The sequence below is a fragment of the Nerophis lumbriciformis genome, linkage group LG38 (assembly GCF_033978685.3).
Source record: "Nerophis lumbriciformis linkage group LG38, RoL_Nlum_v2.1, whole genome shotgun sequence".
Lineage (NCBI taxonomy): Eukaryota > Metazoa > Chordata > Actinopteri > Syngnathiformes > Syngnathidae > Nerophis > Nerophis lumbriciformis.
The window spans coordinates 11,384,360-11,406,611 of record NC_084585.2 but is presented as its reverse complement, the minus strand read 5'-3'; the positions used below and the strand labels follow the sequence as shown (position 1 = coordinate 11,406,611).

General features: G+C 41.0%; 1 protein-coding gene across 4 annotated transcripts in view; it reads left to right on the top strand.

The window, feature by feature from the left end:
* Positions 1-22,252, top strand: part of cacna2d2a (calcium channel, voltage-dependent, alpha 2/delta subunit 2a) — a 629,987-nt gene that overhangs the window by 389,885 nt on the left and 217,850 nt on the right. For 3 of the 4 annotated variants that reach the window (XM_061932344.2, XM_061932346.2, XM_061932343.2), the window contains one exon: positions 18,936-19,074. In XM_061932344.2, the coding sequence (XP_061788328.1) occupies positions 18,936-19,074 (139 nt within the window). Of the gene's footprint in view, positions 1-18,750; positions 18,863-18,935; positions 19,075-22,252 lie in introns of those variants that run through there. The other variant, XM_061932345.1, reaches the window with a different exon arrangement.

Genomic DNA, 22,252 nt, shown 5'->3' with positions numbered 1-22,252 from the left:
ACCAAGGAGGTTGTTGTTGATCCATAAAAAATAAAACAACTACTCATCATGTCCTATGTTATAAGTACATATGTTATTGTACAGTAGAGTAGGGTTGTACGCAACGTTCCCTCTAAGGTGCGCGCCTGCGCAATTGTGCACTGCTCAAGCGTCCTCTGCGCACAACAAATATATGCCGGGCACCAAATCAAACCCATCTGAATTCTAAACAAAATAAACACATTTATTCTGTGTAATTTTGCAATGCAACTCGGAGTGACAGTGACAACAAGCGGCCCTAACAGTGTTCTAACGTCTATCGTGATGCTTCGAGGACAGGAATTATATCGATCACTTTATTGAGCAAAACTGTTTATATTCGGCCATAACCACACCAAAACACGAGTAAAAAAACTTCTATCTCGAAAAACTAGTCATTTTACGGCCAAAAGCAACTTGTCATCTGTCACCAACACGCATACCACTAAGCCACTGGTGCGTTTATGGCCACACAAAAAGTCGGACAACTCAAACACCACACAAAGTTACACTATGACTCCTCAGTCATGCGTGTGCTTATTTTGCTGTCATTTATTATTCATGTTAATTTATTGATATTAATCATGGAATGCTGTTACTAGAGAAAGTTACAGGAATGCACACTTCATTCTATGCTTACATTTCATTGTGCAACATGAGAATATTTAAGGGCAACTAAATATGATCTCTGAAAGGGGTACAAATGATTCCCAAAGCAGGACCCCCACCCAGACATATTGTACAACACTAATCCATAGCTTATGAAAAACACAATTTCTTTTATTTTCATTACAAGTGGGCCAAATCACTAATATAAAAAAGTAATCTCATGAAAATGACTCCTCTCATTTGAGTGTTATAATAAAAGATTGGTTTGAGACAGGTGTGCTGCTGGTATTGCCACGTATGATGTTGCTCACATGTGCTCCACTGAATGCTCAGGGAGTTTTTGTGTTTGCTCACACACATGAACAATTAGAGGGAACATTGGTTGTACGGTATACCGGTATAAGTATAGTATCGCGATACTAATGAATCATTTTTGGTACTATATTGCCTCTGAAACGTACCAGTCCGCCACCCCCCGCGCCCGCGTCGAAGTCACGACGTGACATTGCTGGTTTACGAGCAGAGGAGTATGTTCGGTAGTGCACAATCACGGAGTACTTACAATCAGACACAGTGTGTAGACAGAAAAGGGAGAACAGACACATTTCTGCTTAAAAACTAACAATAAAGGTGAAGTTATAACACTGAAACGCCCTCAGGAAGAGATGCTTTAAGACAAACATGGCCTCTGCCGAGCAGCGCACTAAATAATAATGATAATCATCCATACATACTGTACATCCATTATCTTCCGCTTATCCAAGGTTGGGTTTCGGGGGCAACAGCCTAAGCAGAGAAGCCCAAATTTCCCTCTCCGCAGCCATCCTGAGGCGTTTCCAGGACAGCCGGGAGGAGCAGCGGCTTTACTTTGAGCTCCCCCCGGATGACAGAACTTCTCACCCTATCTCTAAGGGAGAGCCTTGCCACCCGACGGAGGCAACTAATTTCGGCCGCTTGTACTCTTGATCTTGTCCTTTCGGTCATAACCCAAAGCTCATGACCATAGGTGAGGATGGGGACGTAGATCGACCGGTAAATTGAGAGCTTTGCCTTCCGGCTCAACTCCTTCTTTACCACAACGTATCGCTACAGGGTCCGGATTACTGAAGGCACCAATCCACCTGTTGATCCCACGATCCACTTTTACCTCACTCGTGAACAAGACTTCGAGGTACTTGATCTCTTCCACTTGAGGCAAGATCTCTTCCCCAACCCGGAAATGGTACTCCATCCTTTTCCGAGCAAGAACCATGGACTCAGACTTGGAGGTGCTGATTCTCATTCCAGTCGCTTCACACTCAGCTGAGAACTGATCCAGTGAGAGCTGAAGATCCTGGCCAGATGAAGCCAGCAGGACCACATCATCTGCAAAAAGCTGAGACTTAATCCTGCAGCCACAAAACCGGATCCCCTTAACCCTCTGATTGCACCTAGAAATTCTGTCCATAAAGGTTATGAACAGAATCGGTGACAAAAGGCAGCCTTGGCGGAGTCCAACCCTCACTGGAAACGTGTCAGACTTACTGCCGGCAATGCGGACCAAGCTCTGACATCGATCATACAGGTAGCGGACCACCAAAATTAGACAGTCCGATACGCCATACCCTCTCAGCACTCCCCACAGGACTTCCCGAGGGACACGGTCAAATGCCTTCTCCAAGTCCACAAAGCACATATAAATAATGCAATTTTTTGTGGTCCCCTTTATTTTGAACATTATCGAAAAGTACCGAAAAGTATCGAAATACATTCCTGTACCATAAATGTATCATAGATCATAAATCTATTATTTTTGTAATCAAGTATCCATCCATCCATACATCTTCTTCCGCTTATCCGAGGTTGGGTCGCGGGGGCAGCAGCCTAAGCAGGGAAGCCCAGACTTCCCTCTCCCCAGCCACTTCGTCCAGCTCTTCCCGGGGGATCCCGAGGCGTTCCCAGGCCAGCCGGGAGACATAGTCTTCCCAACGTGTCCTTGGTCTTCCCCGTGGTCTCCTACCGGTCGGACGTGCCCTAAACACCTCTCTAGGGAGGCGTTTGGGTGGCATCCTGACCAGATGCCCGAACTACCTCATCCGGCTCCTCTCGATGTGGAGGAGCAGCGGCTTTACTTTGAGTTCCCCCCGGATGGCAGAGCTTCTCACCCTATCTCTAAGAAACTAATTTCGGCCGCTTGTACCCGTGATCTTGTCCTTTCGGTCACAACCCAAAGCTCATGACCATAGGTGAGGATGGGAACGTAGATCGACCGGTAAATTAAGAGCTTTGCCTTCCGGCTCAGCTCCTTCTTCACCACAACAGATCGATACAGCATCCGCATTATTGAAGACGCCGCACCGATCCGCCTGTCGATCTCACGATCCACTCTTCCCTCACTCGTGAACAAGACTCCGAGGTACTTGAACTCCTCCACTTGGGACAGGGTCTCCTCCGCAACCCGGAGATGGCACTCCACCCTTTTCCGGGCGAGAACCATGGACTCGGACTTGGAGGTGCTGATTCTCATCCCAGTCGCTTCACACTCGGCTGCGAAACCGATCCAGTGAGAGCTGAAGATCCTGGCCAGATGAAGCCATCAGGACCACATCATCTGCAAAAAGCAGAGACCTAATCCTGCAGCCACCAAACCGGATCCCCTCAACGCCTTGACTGCGCCTAGAAATTCTGTCCATAAAGGTTATGAACAGAATCAGTGACAAAGGGCAGCCTTGGCGGAGTCCAACCCTCACTGGAAACGTGTCCGACTTACTGCCGGCAATGCGGACCAAGCTCTGACACTGATCGTACAGGGAGCGGACCGCCCCAATCAGACAGTCCGATACCCCATACTCTTTGTATAATCAAGTATTCTATTCATTAGTTTGTTCGAAGCTTGTTCAAAGAAATCAAAACTTTTTCCAAGCGATTTAAAGGGGAACATTATCACCAGACCTATGTAAGCGTCAATATATACCTTGATGTTGCAGAAGAAAGACCATATATTTTTTTAACCGATTTCCGAACTCTAAATGGGTGAATTTTGGCGAATTAAACGCCTTTCTAATATTCGCTCTCGGAGCGATGACGTCACAACGTGGCGTCACATCGGGAAGCAATCCGCCATTTTCTCAAACACCGAGTCAAATCAGCCCTGTTATTTTCCGTTTTTTCGACTGTTTTTCGTACCTTGGAGACATCATGCCTCGTCGGTGTGTTGTCGGAGGGTGTAACAACACGAACAGGGACGGATTCAAGTTGCACCAGTGGCCCAAAGATGCGAAAGTGGCAAGAAATTGGACGTTTGTTCCGCACACTTTACCGACGAAAGCTATGCTACGACAGAGATGGCAAGAATGTGTGGATATCCTGCGACACTCAAAGCAGATGCATTTCCAACGATAAAGTCAAAGAAATCTGCCGCCAGAATCCCATTGAATCTGCCGGAGTGTGTGAGCAATTCAGGGACAAAGGACCTCGGTAGCACGGCAAGCAATGGCGGCAGTTTGTTCCCGCAGACGAGCGAGCTAAACCCCCTATCGACCCTAGCTTCCCTGGCCTGCTGACATCAACTCCAAAACTGGACAGATCAGCTTTCAGGAAAAGAGCGCGGATGAGGGTATGTCTCCAGAATATATTAATTGATGAAAATTGGGCTGTCTGCACTCTCAAAGTGCATGTTGTTGCCAAATGTATTTCATATGCTGTAAACCTAGTTCATAGTTGTTAGTTTCCTTTAATGCCAAACAAACACATACCAATCGTTGGTTAGAAGGCGATCGCCGAATTCGTCCTCGCTTTCTCCCGTGTCGCTGGCTGTCGTGTCGTTTTCGTCGGTTTCGCTTGCATACGGTTCAAACCGATATGGCTCAATAGCTTCAGTTTCTTCTTCAATTTTGTTTTCGCTCCCTGCCTCCACACTACAACCATCCGGTTCAATACATGCGTAATCTGTTGAATCGCTTAAGCCGCTGAAATCCGAGTCTGAATCCGAGTCTGAATCCGAGCTAATGTCGCTATAGCTTGCTGTTCTTTCCGCCATGTTTGTTTGTGTTGGCTTCACTATGTGACGTCACAGGAAAATGGACGGGTGTTTTTAACGATGGCTAAAATCAGGCACTTTGAAGCTTTTTTTAGGGATATTGCGTGATGGGTAAAATTTTGAAAAAAACTTTGAAAAATATAATAAGCCACTGGGAACTGATTTTTAATGGTTTTAACCCTTCTGAAATTGTGATAATGTTCCCCTTTAAATAATTATTGCAGCTCTGTACATATAAGTCAAAAATAAGACGTTATTTAACACTTAATGTAGGCCACAGATATGTAGAATGTGCTTTTAAAAACACTGCAATATAGTGAAGCTGAAATATTGTGGTGAGGGACGACTGCATTGCATATTATTTAATATAATTTTTTTTCAAAGAAAAAGACAGCCTGCGTTTGACCTTTTTCTCATTATTTTACACGGGTTTATTCTTTTATTCCAACTTTTTTTTTGTGCAGCGGGCCATTAAAAAAATTAAGTGCAGGCTACATATAAGGCTGCACTTTAAACCCCGGGGGCTTATTTTACAGTACCCAAAATAAATTAAAATGGAGTTAGTGCACAGTATGTACCAAACCATGATGATGGCGTATCGGCACATCGCTGCTGTTCATGTCTGCTGGAACAACTTTCACTGCATTACTTTGAATGTAATTACATTTCATCTTTGATTATTCAGACACATTTGAATAACTCTGTGCTACTTTTTCATCGTCCTTGCAGTTTACAATGGGGAAATAACTAAAAAGTACACTACATTCACTAACCGTGCTACAAAAAAGATCAGTTAGAATAATACATAATGTTGGATATAGAAGACGTACAAGCACTTTATTTAATAATTTAAACATATTGAAATTCAATTATTTGGTGCATTTGCAAACAGCTAAAATTATGTATAAAGCAAACTATAACCTGCTACCCAAGAATGTACAACAATTATTCTCAACAAAAGAGGAGAAATATAAAATCAAATTGAAAACATTTGTATGCACGTACAACACTTAAAACCCTTTAGCATATCAATTTGTGGAATTTAATTATGGAATGGATTAAACAAAGAAGTTAAACAATGTACTAATATGATCCAGTTTAAGAGGCTGTTCAAACTATAAGTGTTTACAAAGTACAAGGAATAATATTTTTTATTAACATCTTGAACCTTATTGAAAATGAGATATTATTTATCTCATATGTGAACCATAACTGACTTAACTAATATTAGTATTCATTGATATACATTATGTCACAAAATGAGGACAGGAAGTGAATATGTGCTACTAAATTGCTATGATTTGGAAAAGGGGTAGGATTCTTCCTTCTCCTTTTTGAACAAGTTGTAAAAAGAAATGTAAATGTGTAAACTATATAATATATCACTTGTAATGGCATACATGTTTGAAATAGTAGTCTAAACCAGGGGTGTCAAACGTACGGCCCGCGGGATGAGTTTAAGTATAAAAATTAACCGGAAATATTTGAATGAAAGAAACAGCTGTTCTAAATGTGTCCACTGGATGTCGCAATAGCAATTATTTGTGTCTTTGTAGATGATGCTACATGTGTCAGTTGAGGAAAAGGATCAAACTACATAAATAACATACTATAATTTGATTTGGATATCCATCCATCCATTTTCTACCGCTTGTCCCATATTTTTTTTTATCTTGATGGATTGAAAATTAACACCAATGAGTTGACTGATGAACATTACAGTTATCTAATCCAATTAAATGTATTCAGAAAATGTAAATAATGACAAATAAAGATGGAATCCTATTAACCGCAACATGTAAGTGTAAAAAACAAAAACCCAACAACATTATGATTTGTACATTTTCAGAATGTGCTTGTTCTATTTTTAAACAAAAAAAAAACAATCTGAAGTTGTCTTTATTTTTAAGTTATCGCGCCGTGATTTTACCAGTCCGGCGCACTTGGGAGTACATTTTCCTCCATGTGGCCCCCCCATCTAAAATGAGTTTGACACCCCTGGTCTAAAGCAACCAAATAGCATATATTTAAAAAGACTAAGAGCAATTGTTTCCCCCTGATATTTCTGTCCTGTATTCATCTCACACACACACACACACACACACACACACACACACACACACACATGCATGGCGGGGTCATACAGTATGCAACACACTTGAGGTTAACCTCAGTTAGCTGAAGGCAGGAAAGAAAAGAATCTTCCAAATGTCATCTCTGGCCTCTGCAGCCATTAATTAAAGCGAGGGAGCGTCGAGATAAGAGGGAACAAATTGGCTAATGAACGGCGCAAAACAGGTGTGGATGGTAGAGAAAAAATAAAGCAATCCGTCTTTGCTGCCTGATTTTATTCACTTCCTAATTAGAAAGTGCCTGTGTTAATTATGATTGGGTTCTTCAGAAAGAAGAATGAAAAGGGGCTCATAAAAATCATCAACAAACAGCTCAGCTCTGTTTAAAGCCTTAGAAAGTCATGAAGCTCTTCATTTACTACACTGCCAGCATCATTCTTTTTTTTACTTTTATGGAGCCTAATGACCGACGTCCCTTCACATTTTGAATACTGATGATGTCATACATGTATGTTGTAAGTGTAGCAGCGGCCTTCGTCGTGCTTTCTTAGGGTGACTTTATTTACTGAGCAGCCTGGCTGGTCCCAACAACAGCTTGTAATTGCATTTTAATTGTCAATTAAAGCGAGCCCATCAATCACTTCTAGCCTCGGACAAGCACTTTTGATTTCATGAAGCCCAAAACAAACAAGAAGCTTGGTCACGTCGCATCCAATCAACCTGTGCAGCTTAATATAATGTACAGGTAAAAGCCAGTAAATTAGAATATTTTGAAAAACGTGACTTATTTCAGTAATTGCATTCAAAAGGTGTAACTTGTACATTATATTTATTCATTGCACACAGACTGATGCATTCAAATGTTTATTTCATTTAATTTTGATGATTTGAAGTGGCAACAAATGAAAATCCAAAATTCCGTGTGTCACAAAATTAGAATATTACTTAAGGCTAATACAAAAAAGGGATTTTTAGAAATGTTGGCCAACTGAAAAGTATGAAAATGAAAAATATGAGCATGTACAATACTCAATACTTGGTTGGAGCTCCTTTTGCCTCAATTACTGCGTTAATGCGGCGTGGCATGGAGTCGATGAGTTTCTGGCACTGCTCAGGTGTTATGAGAGCCCAGGTTGCTCTGATAGTGGCCTTCAACTCTTCTGCGTTTTTGGGTCTGGCATTCTGCATCTTCCTTTTCACAATACCCCACAGATTTTCTATGGGGCTAAGGTCAGGGGAGTTGGCGGGCCAATTTAGAACAGAAATACCATGGTCCGTAAACCAGGCACGGGTAGATTTTGCGCTGTGTGCAGGCGCCAAGTCCTGTTGGAACTTGAAATCTCCATCTCCATAGAGCAGGTCAGCAGCAGGAAGCATGAAGTGCTCTAAAACTTGCTGGTAGACGGCTGCGTTGACCCTGGATCTCAGGAAACAGAGTGGACCGACACCAGCAGATGACATGGCACCCCAAACCATCACTGATGGTGGAAACTTTACACTAGACTTCAGGCAACGTGGATCCTGTGCCTCTCCTGTCTTCCTCCAGACTCTGGGACCTCGATTTCCAAAGGAAATGCAAAATTTGCATGGTTGGGTGATGGTTTGGGGTGCCATGTCATCTGCTGGTGTCGGTCCACTCTGTTTCCTGAGATCCAGGGTCAACGCAGCCGTCTACCAGCAAGTTTTAGAGCACTTCATGCTTCCTGCTGCTGACCTGCTCTATGGAGATGGAGATTTCAAGTTCCAACAGGACTTGGCGCCTGCACACAGCGCAAAATCTACCCGTGCCTGGTTTACGGACCATGGTATTTCTGTTCTAAATTGGCCCGCCAACTCCCCTGACCTTAGCCCCATAGAAAATCTGTGGGGTATTGTGAAAAGGAAGATGCAGAATGCCAGACCCAAAAACGCAGAAGAGTTGAAGGCCACTATCAGAGCAACCTGGGCTCTCATAACACCTGAGCAGTGCCAGAAACTCATCGACTCCATGCCACGCCGCATTAACGCAGTAATTGAGGCAAAAGGAGCTCCAACCAAGTATTGAGTATTGTACATGCTCATATTTTTCATTTTCATACTTTTCAGTTGGCCAACATTTCTAAAAATCCCTTTTTTGTATTAGCCTTAAGTAATATTCTAATTTTGTGACACACGGAATTTTGGATTTTCATTTGTTGCCACTTCAAATCATCAAAATTAAATGAAATAAACATTTGAATGCATCAGTCTGTGTGCAATGAATAAATATAATGTACAAGTTACACCTTTTGAATGCAATTACTGAAATAAATCAAGTTTTTCAAAATATTCTAATTTACTGGCTTTTACCTGTATATACACTATAAAAAAAAAAAATGAATGCTGATTTTAACGGTAAAAAAACTGGCAGCTCATTCGCCGGAATTTGTATGGAAATGTGTGGTGGTTTTTACACCGAATTACTGTAAATGGAAAAATGGTACATCTGTTGTTTTTATATACGATAACATTTTGGCGATCATTGTTTTTACAGTGGAAAATCATTGGATACTCACTTGGGACTCCCAAGTGAGTATCTAATCACAGGACGTGTAAATGTTAGGGCCAGCTAGAAGGCCTTACTGACAACAACTCGTGATCTGATTGGCTATGGCAATTGTCTATCACCTGTATGTGTCCGTTCACTTACAGTGCATAGACGCCCGCATTGTTGATTTTAAAGGCCCCGGTCAGATATGGTACAGCATGGTGACACAAGCTAGGTGAATTCTGATTGGATACAAACTAAAACTAAAAACAACACCACTGGAAGGCGCATAGTATGAACTCTTTTAGATATTTAGGGAAAGTAAATTAAGAATTACTTTTATCTTTAATTATGATTATGATTTCTGGTTATGTTTGGTCTGTAAAGAAAGCTTTGCTGTCCCTGATGGCCCACCACTGGCCGTATTGCCGTTGCATCGCACCCAATACTCCGACCCACTATCAAAAATTTCAGGAAAATCAGAACATCCATCCATACATCCATTTTCTACCGCTAGAGCAGTGTTTTTCAACTTTTTTTGAGCCAAGGCACATTTTTTTCATGAAAAAAATACGGAGGCACACCACCAGCAGAAAAGGTTCAACAATGAAACTCCACCAGGTTGTCGTGCCTTATTTTGAGTTTGTTGTTGTTTCCTGTGTGTTGTGCTTTAGTTCCTGTTTTGCGCTGTTATTTTGGTGACCCTTCCTGTTTTGTTGGTATTCTCCTGTAGCAGCGTCACGCCTTCCTTTGAGTGCTATTGCCTGCACCTGCTTTGTTTTCGCAATCAAGACTCTTTAATTTGTGCGTACGCTATCCTTCTTTGTGGGGACATTGTTGATTGTCATGTCATATACGGGATGTGCTTTGTGGACGTCCTCTTTGCTCCACACGCTGTAAGTTTTTGCTGTCGTCCAGTATACTGTGTTTGTTGACTTTGTGGCCAGTTCAGTTTTACTTTTGTTTTATATAGCCATCCCTATGCTTTAGTGCCTTTTCTTAGCGGGATTTGCCTTGTTATTTTTTGGTTTAAGCGTTACATACCTTTTTACCTGGACGCTGTCTCCCGCTGTGCTCTGCATATTGGGATCACGACAAACCATCCTCGACGCGTTCCGACTTCTACAAAGCAATGAACTACCTGCTGCCACCTACTGGTATGGAGTATTACAAGATTACCCTGCCAAGCTCTACACAGCACAGGCACTAGACAACGGCACATTATTATGATTATTGATTTGCACAGTGGTTGAAAATCACTGCGCTAGAGCATGTGTAAGGAAATTTTTACTGGTATAGTTTTTCACCACAAGGGGGCAATAAAGGCGCTGAAGTAGTCATGCAGTTACGGCCCACCCAACAACCCGACACACCATCAAACATTTCAGAAAGATTGGAGCATGTGCAACGAAGTTATGACAGTTAAAATTTTACACCACAAGGGGCCGATAATGGTGGCGCAATAGGCATAAAGTTGCGTCCCTCCAAACACCCCAACCCACCATCAAAAATGGCGGGAAAATCGGAGCATCTGGAGGGGCAAGGGTAGTGTTGAAATTAACATCCAGACATGATCAGATCCCGACCTTAAAGCCTCATTAATGTCAGTTGGGAAGAACATCCGATCATCTAAATTAATAAAATCTGATTTTGCTAGAGTCCGCCTACTTGGAATGGCGATAAACAGGTACTGACCCATCGAGCACTTCACGGTGTCATCAGCATAAGTTCTACCAGTTAGGGTCAGGATCGTGGAGCTTGTGGAGCCGAGTTCTAAACATTTAGTGTTTTGTGGTGAACTATCTGATCACATTGTTGGCGCCATGCCACGCCCACATCCTATGTATTAGATAATAGTTATCCGAAATGTATGATCGGCCATCTGTTTCTGACCATCTATAGCCTAGGTGTTGAAGTCAATGCCTGCGAATGAATGATCTATGGCCCCCGGGATGATATTTGATTAGTATTAGAACCGGCCCGCAGGCCACAGCCACCTGCTGCTGTTTTGCACGCACCAATACTCCATCAGTGTTGGCCCTAAGAATGGGGTCCCACAGTAAATTTTTGGGGTCCCACAGTAAATTTTTGGGTCCCACTTTTTTGTAACTGTTTTGAAAACAAATGATAAATGTATGCATTATCTTGCTATATCTCACATTCTATATTGTGTTTTGGAAAAAAGATTGTCATAAACGTTACTTGATTTATTCAAAAGAATAATAAAAAGGAAAAACAAATTTTTATGCATATGTTAATGTATTCAGTTATAAACATTCCTTCACTTTCTTCTTTCCTTCATGGATCTAAACTTTACCGCTGCTGGTATTTTTCTCTATATTTGTATTGTAATATTTTCAGAATGTGTTTGTTCTATTTTTGGCCAAAGTAAGACAAAGAAAACAATCTGAAGTTGTCTTTATTTTTTAGTTTTAATGCCATGATTTTAATAGTCCGGCCCGAGTGTGCACAGATATTCCTCCATGCGGCCCCTGAGCTAAAATGAGTTTGACACCCCTGATCTATAGTGATCTGTTACCAGTTTAAACCTGCGTAGCCAAGTTATTAACGTTTTGTGGCGAGTAATCACATCAATGTTTGGTGTCATGCCACGCCCACTTCTTATGGCGTAGGCCAGTGTTTTTCAACCTTTTTTGAGGCAAGGCACATTTTTTTCATTTAAAAATACACAGGGACACCACCAGCAGAAAACGTAAAAAAGATTAACTCTACCAGGTCCTACTCATGCCTTATTGTGAGTTTGTTGGTGTTTTCCTGTGTGTAGTGCTTTAGGACTTGTTTTGTGCTGTTATTTTGGTGTTTTCCTGTGGCAGTTTCATGTCTTCCTTTGAGTGCTATTCCCCGCACCTGCTTTGTGTTAGCAAGCAAGGCTATTTAAGTGGTTGCTATTCTTCTTTGTGTGGACATTGTTGCTTGCCATGTCATGTATGGACGCCATCTCTGCTCTACACGCAAGTTTTTGCTGTCGTCCAGCATTCTGTTTTCTTTGTAGCCAGTTCAGTTTTACTGTCGTTTTACATAGCCATCCCTCTGCTTCATTGCCTTTTCCTTTCCCTTTTGTTCATTTTTGGTGGGAACATTATCACAATTTCAGAAGGGTTAAAACCATTAAAAATCAGTTCCCAGTGGCTTATTTTATTTTTCGAAGTTTTTTTTCAAAATTTTACCCATCACGCAATATCCCTAAAAAAAGCTTCAAAGTGCCTGATTTTAACCATCGTTATATACACCCGTCCATTTTCCTGTGACGTCACATAGTGATGCCAATACAAACAAACATGGCGGATAGAACAGCAAGGTATAGCGACATTAGCTCGGATTCAGACTCGGATTTCAGCGGCTTAAGCGATTCAACAGATTACGCATGTATTGAAACGGATGGTTGTAGTGTGGAGGCCGGTAGCGAAAACGAAATTGAAGAAGAAACTGAAGCTATTGAGCCATATCGGTTTGAACCGTATGCAAGCGAAAACGACACGACAGCCAGCGACACGGGAGAAAGCGAGGACGAATTCGGCGATCGCCTTCTAACCAACGATTGGTATGTGTTTGTTTGGCATTAAAGGAAACTAACAACTATGAACTAGGTTTACAGCATATGAAATACATTTGGCAACAACATGCACTTTGAGAGTGCAGACAGCCCATTTCAGGCGCGCTAAGAACATATATTTTTCCACGATATCAGCACTCAGGTTAACCATACCTAAATAGACACAAAATACTGCATTACACAAGACTACCCAAATGTACTCGAATGATTGAAAACAATAAATGTTTTTAAGCTAAATTATTGGTAAACACAGTTTATGTATAATAATTTACGTAAAACCGCGAGTAATGAATAAAGTTTTCATCAATTAATATATTCTGTAGACATACCCTCATCCGCTCTCTTTTCCTTGGAGTTGATGTCAGCATCTGCTTTGAGTGTCGCAGGATATCCACACATTCTTGCCATCTCTGTCGTAGCATAGCTTTCGTCGGTAAAGTGTGCGGAACAAACGACTGACCATTTCGTCGGCTTTCCCCACAGCTTCGTATTTTGAACAAATTTCGTCCAATTTCTTGCCACTTTCGCATCTTTGGGCCACTGGTGCAACTTGAATCCGTCCCTGTTCGTGTTGTTACACCCTCAGACAACACACCGACGAAAGTGAGAAAATGGCGGATTGCTTCCCGATGTGACGTCACATCGGGAGCGAATAATAGAAAGGCGTTTAATTCGCCAAAATTCACCCATTTAGAGTTCGGAAATCGGTTAAAAAAATATATGGTCTTTTTTCTGCAACATCAAGGTATATATTGACGCTTATATAGGTCTGGTGATAATGTTCCCCTTTAAGCGTTACCTAGCTTTTTACCTGCACGCTGTGGTCTGCATATTGGGATCACAATTCTACGGCCGAGTTCTACACAGCACGGACACTTAGGAACGACACAGTATTTGCAGATTATAATTATTGATTTGCAAAAAATATTTTTTGGACCAATTGGGTGAAGTTGCATAATTTCCCACGGCACACCAGACAATATCTCACGGCACACTAGTGTGGCACAGTGGTTGAAAAACACTGGCGTAGGCAACATATTTTTGCATGTTATCATCACCTCTATGTGTAGTATCTGTAATTTTGACCGCTACTCATTTTGCCAAAGTCCCTAGGAGGAGTTAGTTAAAGTACGACACCTTTTTTTTTTTTGACAAAAAATTGGAAGATGAAAACCAAGATGGCCTATTGCCTGTTTGTTTTAAGGTATGGGTTCCTGAGACTTTTCTTCATGATGGACGTCTCCTGCGATGTTCGTGTTGATACGTGAAACTGGTAGGAAGCTAATATTCAAAGTTAATTTTCGGGACCCCTAAATTATAACATTGTGTGCCATACCTGACACAGCTGCTAAATATGGGGACTTTTCGTGTATGTTAAGGACCTCAAAAAGACGTCCAAACGTATAGAAGAAAAAACAGTAATTTCAACAGGGCCCAGGTGGTCCGCTGCTCGGGCCCGATTTGACTTTTAGCTAAAATCAGCAGAATCAGCTGCCGGGTTGGTGTGGGAACAATAGCATTAGCTCGCTGCTATCATTGCGCCGCTAAAATAGGCCGTTTGCGTTGGCACTTATAACAACAATATCACTCATATTTGGTTAGTTTTCAGGTCACGACATGTAAATGGAATACTGTTGGCAGTTGCTGCATGTTTTTAGAGAGGGTATAATGGGCGCAATAGAGGACCCTCCATCGGTTGACTCAGTTGTTAGCTATTTATTTACGATTTCGAATGCATAAAAAAAAAAACATATGTGTTCTTGTCTCACATAAGGACTGTAAATGATAGACAGAACATCTCTTTGCAATTTTTGCGTATTTCCAGTATGACTGATCTGATACTATAGTCAGAGTGCAAAAGCTTTACTACTTTGTTATGTTTAGAATAGGGATGATACCCGAAACCGGTTTTCCCGGTTGTTCGATAAGAAAAGAACCGAGTCCTCGGACTCGAATCCCTTTTTGAGAACCGGTACCCTTTATCGAGACCACTATAGTAAAGAAAAAGAGTTGGTTCTTTATTCGAATCCCTGGGAACGAATCCCGTCCCGACCAGAAATGCTCCGTGAGGCATCACAAGAAATGACGTCACGTAGCTCAGTCATTAGGCGCAGATAGGGAAAGCAGGAAAAACAATGGACCGGAAAAAGCGCTCCAAAGTGTAATAAAGTTCAAAACAAAAGGTATAATCCAATGAATAACTTTACTGAGAGATTTGAGCAGGGTACAAACACATGACAAACACTTTTACGAACAACCGGAAACATAGCAACCAGGCTAGCAACGCACCTCCTTTACGGCAGCTGTCGCAACGTTCTTAAAGCAACCGCAGCACACACATATTGATACAACATATCTCCCTTTTTTAACTTTTGTTTTTCTTTCCTTGTAAACAAAACAAAATCACACTGTATACTGTATGTGTTGTCTGTCTAATTATAAATAATGCAGACGAGGCGTGTTGGCTGAGTTCTTGACGTTTACTTTCACAGCGTGCTCATAACCTCATTCTTAGCTGCCGGGTGGTGACATGCAACAACACTTTTCGGGGCTACCGCGCATGCTCATAACTCCTGTTGCATGCTGGGTAGTGTAGTTGTAATATTACTAGCTCATAACATCACATCTTTCCCCCTATAAAGAAATAATGTTAACTCAATAAAGTGTATTTCTTTTTTTAGCTTTAACTTTTCATTTTTTAGCATTGTAACCACATTTGCAAACAACTTTTCTCTTCATAGAATTTTCTTTCAATAAAGAAATAAAGTGCAAAAATGTAAAAGCATCATAACAAACAGTTATGTCAAATAGCAGCAGAAGTGCACTTTTTGGAGAGCTGTATTATTTTAAGTTTTGTGCCCAAGGGACTAATTTTATTTAACACTATATAATTATTTATACACCTTTAGTGATCACAGAGACAGGTTGTTTTTGTGTTACTGTATATATTTGTTTTTCTGAAAAATCCCACTTAATATACTTTGGGTAACAGCAATCAATATTTATTTATTTATTTAAAAAAAAAAAATTTTAGGGGGGTAACAATCAATATTTATTTATTTATTAGATTTTATTTTTTTCTTATATAATAAAAGTGAGCTTTTGTTAAACCAAATATTGTGTGTTTTTTTCCACATACAACAACCTATCTGGACTCGATAAGAGAATCGATAAGGAATCGGTTCGATAAGAGGATTCGATAATAGGCTCGAACTCGATAATTTCTTATCAAACATCATCTCTAGTTTAGACAGTATTTTCACATACTTTTTCACATACTTTGCTGATCGTAAATACAATTGGATATGTTTTAATGGGCACAATGAAACACAATTTGGTATATAAAGTCAAGTTGTTTTTCCACTCTACTGGTACTTTAAAATGTATGTTGATTTTTATATTTAATTACTGTAAAAGTAAAAATGGTACCAATGTTTTTTTAAAGTAGAATCTATGGATTGCTTTGTACAATGCACTCTACATATGTACAGGAATGTACATATATATATATATATATATATATATATATATATGTATGTGTGGGGAAAAAAAATCACAAGACTATTTCATCTCTACAGGCCTGTTTCATGAGGGGGGTACCCTCAATCGTCAGGAGATTTTAATGGGAGCATTCGCATACCATGGTTTATATAGGGCACAGAGTGGGTGGGTACAGGCTGGCCTAGGGGCGTGGTGATTGGTTCATGTGTTACCTAGGAGGTGTTTCCGTCTATGGCGGCATGTTGTTACAATTTCGCTGCGCTTGTTGAGGGATGACAGGTCTGGACGGTAGATAATAAACAGTTTCTCTTTCAAGCATAGGTTGCATCTTTTATTACCACTATTGTAAGGTGTGCTGGATGCAAGAATTTGCCATGTTATTGAATATTCAACATTATTGTCTTTGAGGTCCCAAATGTGTTTGCTGAGTTCTGTGGTATTTCGCAGGTTTTTGTTCCTGAAAGAAGCCTTGTGGTTGTTCCATCTGGTTTTGAATTCACCCTCGGTTAATCCTACATATGTGTCGGATGTGTTAATGTCCTTGCGTATTACCTTAGATTGGTAGACAACTGATGTTTGTAAGCATCCCCCGTTGAGGGGGCAATCAGGTTTCTTTCGACAGTTACATGCTTTGTTGGTTTTGGAGTCGTTCTGACTGGGGGTCGACGGCTCATTTGCAATTGTTTTGTTGTGGTTTGAGATGATTTGTCGTATATTGTTCATGCAGCTGTAGCTCAATTTGATGTTGTTCTTGTTGAATACTTTTCTTAGGTTGTTGTCTTTGGGAAAGTGTTTGTCAATCAGGTTGAGGAATTTGTGTCCAATGTTCGTTGAGACGTTTTTGCTGTATGGGGGGTTGTACCAGATGATGCCGTTTCGTTTTCTGTTCTTTTTTGGCTGGTTTCCTGGCGTGGGTTCATAGGTGAGGGTGAAATTGTATCCGCTTTCATCAAGGGCTTTTTGGTACGGGGGGGTTGCTTGGTCAAATTCAGCTTTGCTAGATGACAGCATCGATAGTGAACAATATACGACAAATCATCTCAAACCACAACAAAACAATTGCAAATGAGCCGTCGACCCCCAGTCAGAACGACTCCAAAACCAACAAAGCATGTAACTGTCGAAAGAAACCTGATTGCCCCCTCAACGGGGGATGCTTACAAACATCAGTTGTCTACCAATCTAAGGTAATACGCAAGGACATTAACACATCCGACACATATGTAGGATTAACCGAGGGTGAATTCAAAACCAGATGGAACAACCACAAGGCTTCTTTCAGGAACAAAAACCTGCGAAATACCACAGAACTCAGCAAACACATTTGGGACCTCAAAGACAATAATGTTGAATATTCAATAACATGGCAAATTCTTGCATCCAGCACACCTTACAATAGTGGTAATAAAAGATGCAACCTATGCTTGAAAGAGAAACTGTTTATTATCTACCGTCCAGACCTGTCATCCCTCAACAAGCGCAGCGAAATTGTAACAACATGCCGCCATAGACGGAAACACCTCCTAGGTAACACATGAACCAATCACCACGCCCCTAGGCCAGCCTGTACCCACCCACTCTGTGCCCTATATAAACCATGGTATGCGAATGCTCCCATTAAAATCTCCTGACGATTGAGGGTACCCCCCCTCATGAAACAGGCCTGTAGAGATGAAATAGTCTTGTGATTTTTTTTTCCCCACACATACATATATTGCGCTCTACTACGGTATCGAGCACTATTTTTTGGATAACCTTATTAAGACATATATATATATATATATATATATATATATATATATTTCCCCCTTATAGTGTGGAAAATACGGGGGGGTTATGGTATTTTTATTTATTTTTTGTCATAAAGAAATACAATCATGTGTGCTTACGGACTGTATCCCTGCAGACTGTATTGATGTATAATGTATATATTGTGTATATATATATTTCCGCCTTATAGTGCGGAAAATACGGGGGGGGGGTTATGGTATTTTTTATTTATATATTTATTTTTTGTCATAAAGAAATACAATCATGTGTGCTTACGGACTGTATCCCTGCAGACTGTATTGATTTATTTTGATATATAATGTATATATTGTGTTTTTTATGTTATAGTGCGGAAAATACGGTAAATGGAAAAGCGTACCACTGTTGTTATTACAGTGACGTCTGGTGACTGAAGAGCCAGTGTTTTTTTTACTGTAAAATCTTCTGACTTCCTTTTACAGTGTACAAAGCACACTGAAGAAGTAACGTTTTCATGTCGAGATGCAGACGTGTGCATGTGGATAACATGTACAGTAAGAAGAACAATCATTAGAAACAATGACACAAACGAATCAGAGTGTTTGAACTTTCAAGCTTCAGCAAACGTCTTTATTTTATTTTGCATGAATCCACCTCACACATGATGTCGTTGCTTCTCTGCTCTAACATCACGCAGACTTCTTAAGTGTCGCAAGCAAAAACATTACAACCACTAAGAAGAATTAACACCGCTATTGACACCACAATACACAACATTCCTGACTGATGTCTTTGTGTCACCAAACTACACACAAGTTAGCGTTTTTGCATGATTTACTATTCTTCTATCTAAACTATTTGATTTATTTCCTTATTGTGTGAGTGTAGACAGAGGATGGAGAAGAAGAGAATCCCCTGGAGAGCGCGTCCTCCGTAGAGTTGGAGTTTGTGGAAGATCCTAACTTCAAAAACAAAGTCAACTACTCTTCCAGCGCCGTCCAGATTCCAACCGACATCTACAAAGGCTGTAAGTGAAGAAAACACACTTGCCTTTGTTGTTAGCATCATTGCTAGCTTGAGTTTGTATACGTGGAATTGTTGTGCTGTGTCGGAGCTAAGAGACATGATGCTCATCGTCATGTGGACTTCCTCACCTGTGCACCCACCTGCACGACACTACTCATGTTACCAGTTACACGATACTAGTTACATGCTACTACTTCCATGCTACTTACTGTATTTCCAGATACTAGTAGCAAAATACTGCGTAATGCTACTGTAACCGAGCGTTCTGGGTTCGCATATTCCATGTACTGATACAATATAATAATAAAATAATAAATGGGAGTCATGAGAGCAGGTCCGGTCTCCACCACTTCTTTAATGTCATCTCCACACTTTAGACCTCTTACGTCACAGCCCTACGGCAACTCTGGAGGGATAAAACTCCTTCTCCAGCACCCCCCGCGACCCCGAAAAGTGGATGGATGGATGGTTAGCTTCAGAATAACAATGTTATTAAAAATAATCTAAAAATGTTGGTCTTACTTAAAAATGCACGCATTCAGTTGTATTCAGTGTTAAAATATATTATATGGCTCTCACGGAAATACATTTTAAAATATTTGGCTTTCTCTATATCTGGCTCGCTCAGCCAAAAAAAGTTCCCGACCCCTGCTCTAAGGGATTCTGTGACCAAATACAAACACATGCTAGCTCACCATATAAGAAAATTGTATACGGTACAATTCACCTCACTAACAACTGGAGATGGTTATTGTTTGGATGGCAGGGCTAATTGTAGTTGTTCCAAGATGACGCCTCACTGTAAATACAGTAGATGCATAGATGAATGTACAGTGTATAGATGTGTGTTTGTAGAGTATATACTGCATATCAGTATGCACTGTAGCATACTAGCATGATGCTAATTGACATTTCTACCATCCATCCATCCATTTTCTACCGCTTGTCCCTTTTGAGGTCCCAGGGGGTACTGGAACCTAACTCAGCTGCATTCAGGCGGAAAGTACCACTGATAATCACACACACACTAGGTGGGGCGAAATTATTCTCTGCATTTGACCCATCACCCTTGATCACCCCCTGGGAGGTGAGGTGAGTAGTGAGCAGCAGCGGTGGCCACGCCCGGGAATCATTTTTGGTGATTTAACCCCCAATTCCAACCCTTGATGCTGAGTGTAAAGCAGGGAGGTAATGGGTCCCATTTTTATAGTCTTTGGTATGACTCGGCCGGGGTTTGAACTTGTGTGCATAGACTGAACATGTCGCCCCTTCCCCTTAACTGTAACTGTGCAGCTGCAAAGCCACAAAAGACAACATGTTTAGCGTGGGAGACTCTGCTTCCACACGCCTCTTATCAACTTCTGTGCTTTGTCAGAAGACGACGCAGAAGCAGACTGACAGCCATTCTCTGCTCTGGCGGTGCTCTTTGCCGTCTTTGTGCAGCGGGAACCTGCAGTACACACATCTCTGGAACAAAGCCCCCCCAGCTGTGTCTCCAGACAAATCTTGTCAGAATAAGACGGTCGGCGTGCAGGCAGACGTGTCAAAGGCCGCGGCTCACTGACAATAAAGCAATCAGACCTGCACATTGTTCCCGCAGCCATTTTGTGGCAGCTCGGCCTCAGCCCGCTGAAGATATGAGTCAGAGGAGAAACCACTTTTGATTGAAGGTGCTGCCGTCAACACATGGCAAGTGCGCCGCACAGCAGCGCTCTTTAGCAGGAAATGTTGAACCAGCTTTGCTCCCTTCAGGCCTTCTGCTCATTTAGTGCCAACTCTATTATGGCGCCGTGCAAAATACTCCTGTGCTTTTACAAAATGTTCAGCAAGGTAATGTAAAAACAACAACAACAACAAAAGAAACACATGTGCTTATCTCCCAGGCAGGTGGAATTTAAAAGTCACGTTGTTGCCAAATCTGCTAATTATTTTTCTATAAAGAGTACTGGAGACGCAAGGAAAAGTTAAATAACACTATATGTATAGATAAATAAGTCATGAACTTACAGGAATCAACTGAATTATATTCGCGAATAATAATATTGTTCACATTTTAAGATCGTATTTTCCATTGTAATTTTTTTATCTATTTTCAACAAAACTGTTTTTTTCAATAAACTCATAGAAAAAAAAGTCATATTGTCAAAAATAAAGTTATTATACTTTTAGGATACGTTTTGAAGGGAAAACTAATCGTCCTATTCGAAGTTGAATTTTACTCATTTTATTGTAATAGATAAATACCGTATTTTTCGGACTATAAGTCGCTGTTTTTTTCATAGTTTGGCCGGGGGTGCGACTTATACTCAGGAGCGACTTGTGTGAAATGATTGACACGTTACCGTAAAATATAAAATATTATTATTTAGATCATTCACGTAAGAGACTAGACGTATAAGATTTCATGGGATTTAGCGATTTGGAGTGACAGATTGTTTGGTAAATGTATAGCATGTTCTATATGTTATAGTTATTTGAATGACTCTTACCATAATATGTTACGTTAACATACTAGGCACTAGAGATGCGCGGTTTGCGGACACAACCGCGGATTCGGCGGATTATCCGCGGATCGGGCGGATGAAATTTAAATAAATAAGATTTTATCCGCGCCGCGGGTCGGGTCGGGCGGATTAATGAGATATTTTTTTTTTTTTTTTTTTTTTTTGCGGGTGGCAGTTAAACCAATTCGGAAATATATATACATAGTTAAATGTTGTTAGCCACATACGAAAAACGAGCAGCACTCTTTGAAACAGGCAATTATTTATCAGCAGGCACCTGCAGCACGCCACATCAGAAGAAGAAAAAAACAATGGCAACACCGGCAGCAAACGTGGTACGCGACAAACTAAAAAAGGGAATATTAAAGACCAGGGAAAAAAAAGGCCAGAAAAGTTCAGCGTGGACTCGTTTTTATGAGGTTGTAAATCAGGATGACAGCAATGCTGGCTACGTGAGTTGCAAGAGCTGCGACGCTGTGTACGTCTACGACAGTCATAAAACCGGGACATCGAACATGGTGCATGGTGCGAACAAAGGACTTCTTTCATTTAAGGTTTGTGATAAACCATCAAACTCATTCGTTAAAAGGACTCTATAGTAATATAAAGCGAATCTTTCTGGACATTATCATGCAAGAAAAGTTTATTTTTGGGACCGCGATCACCGCGTAATGA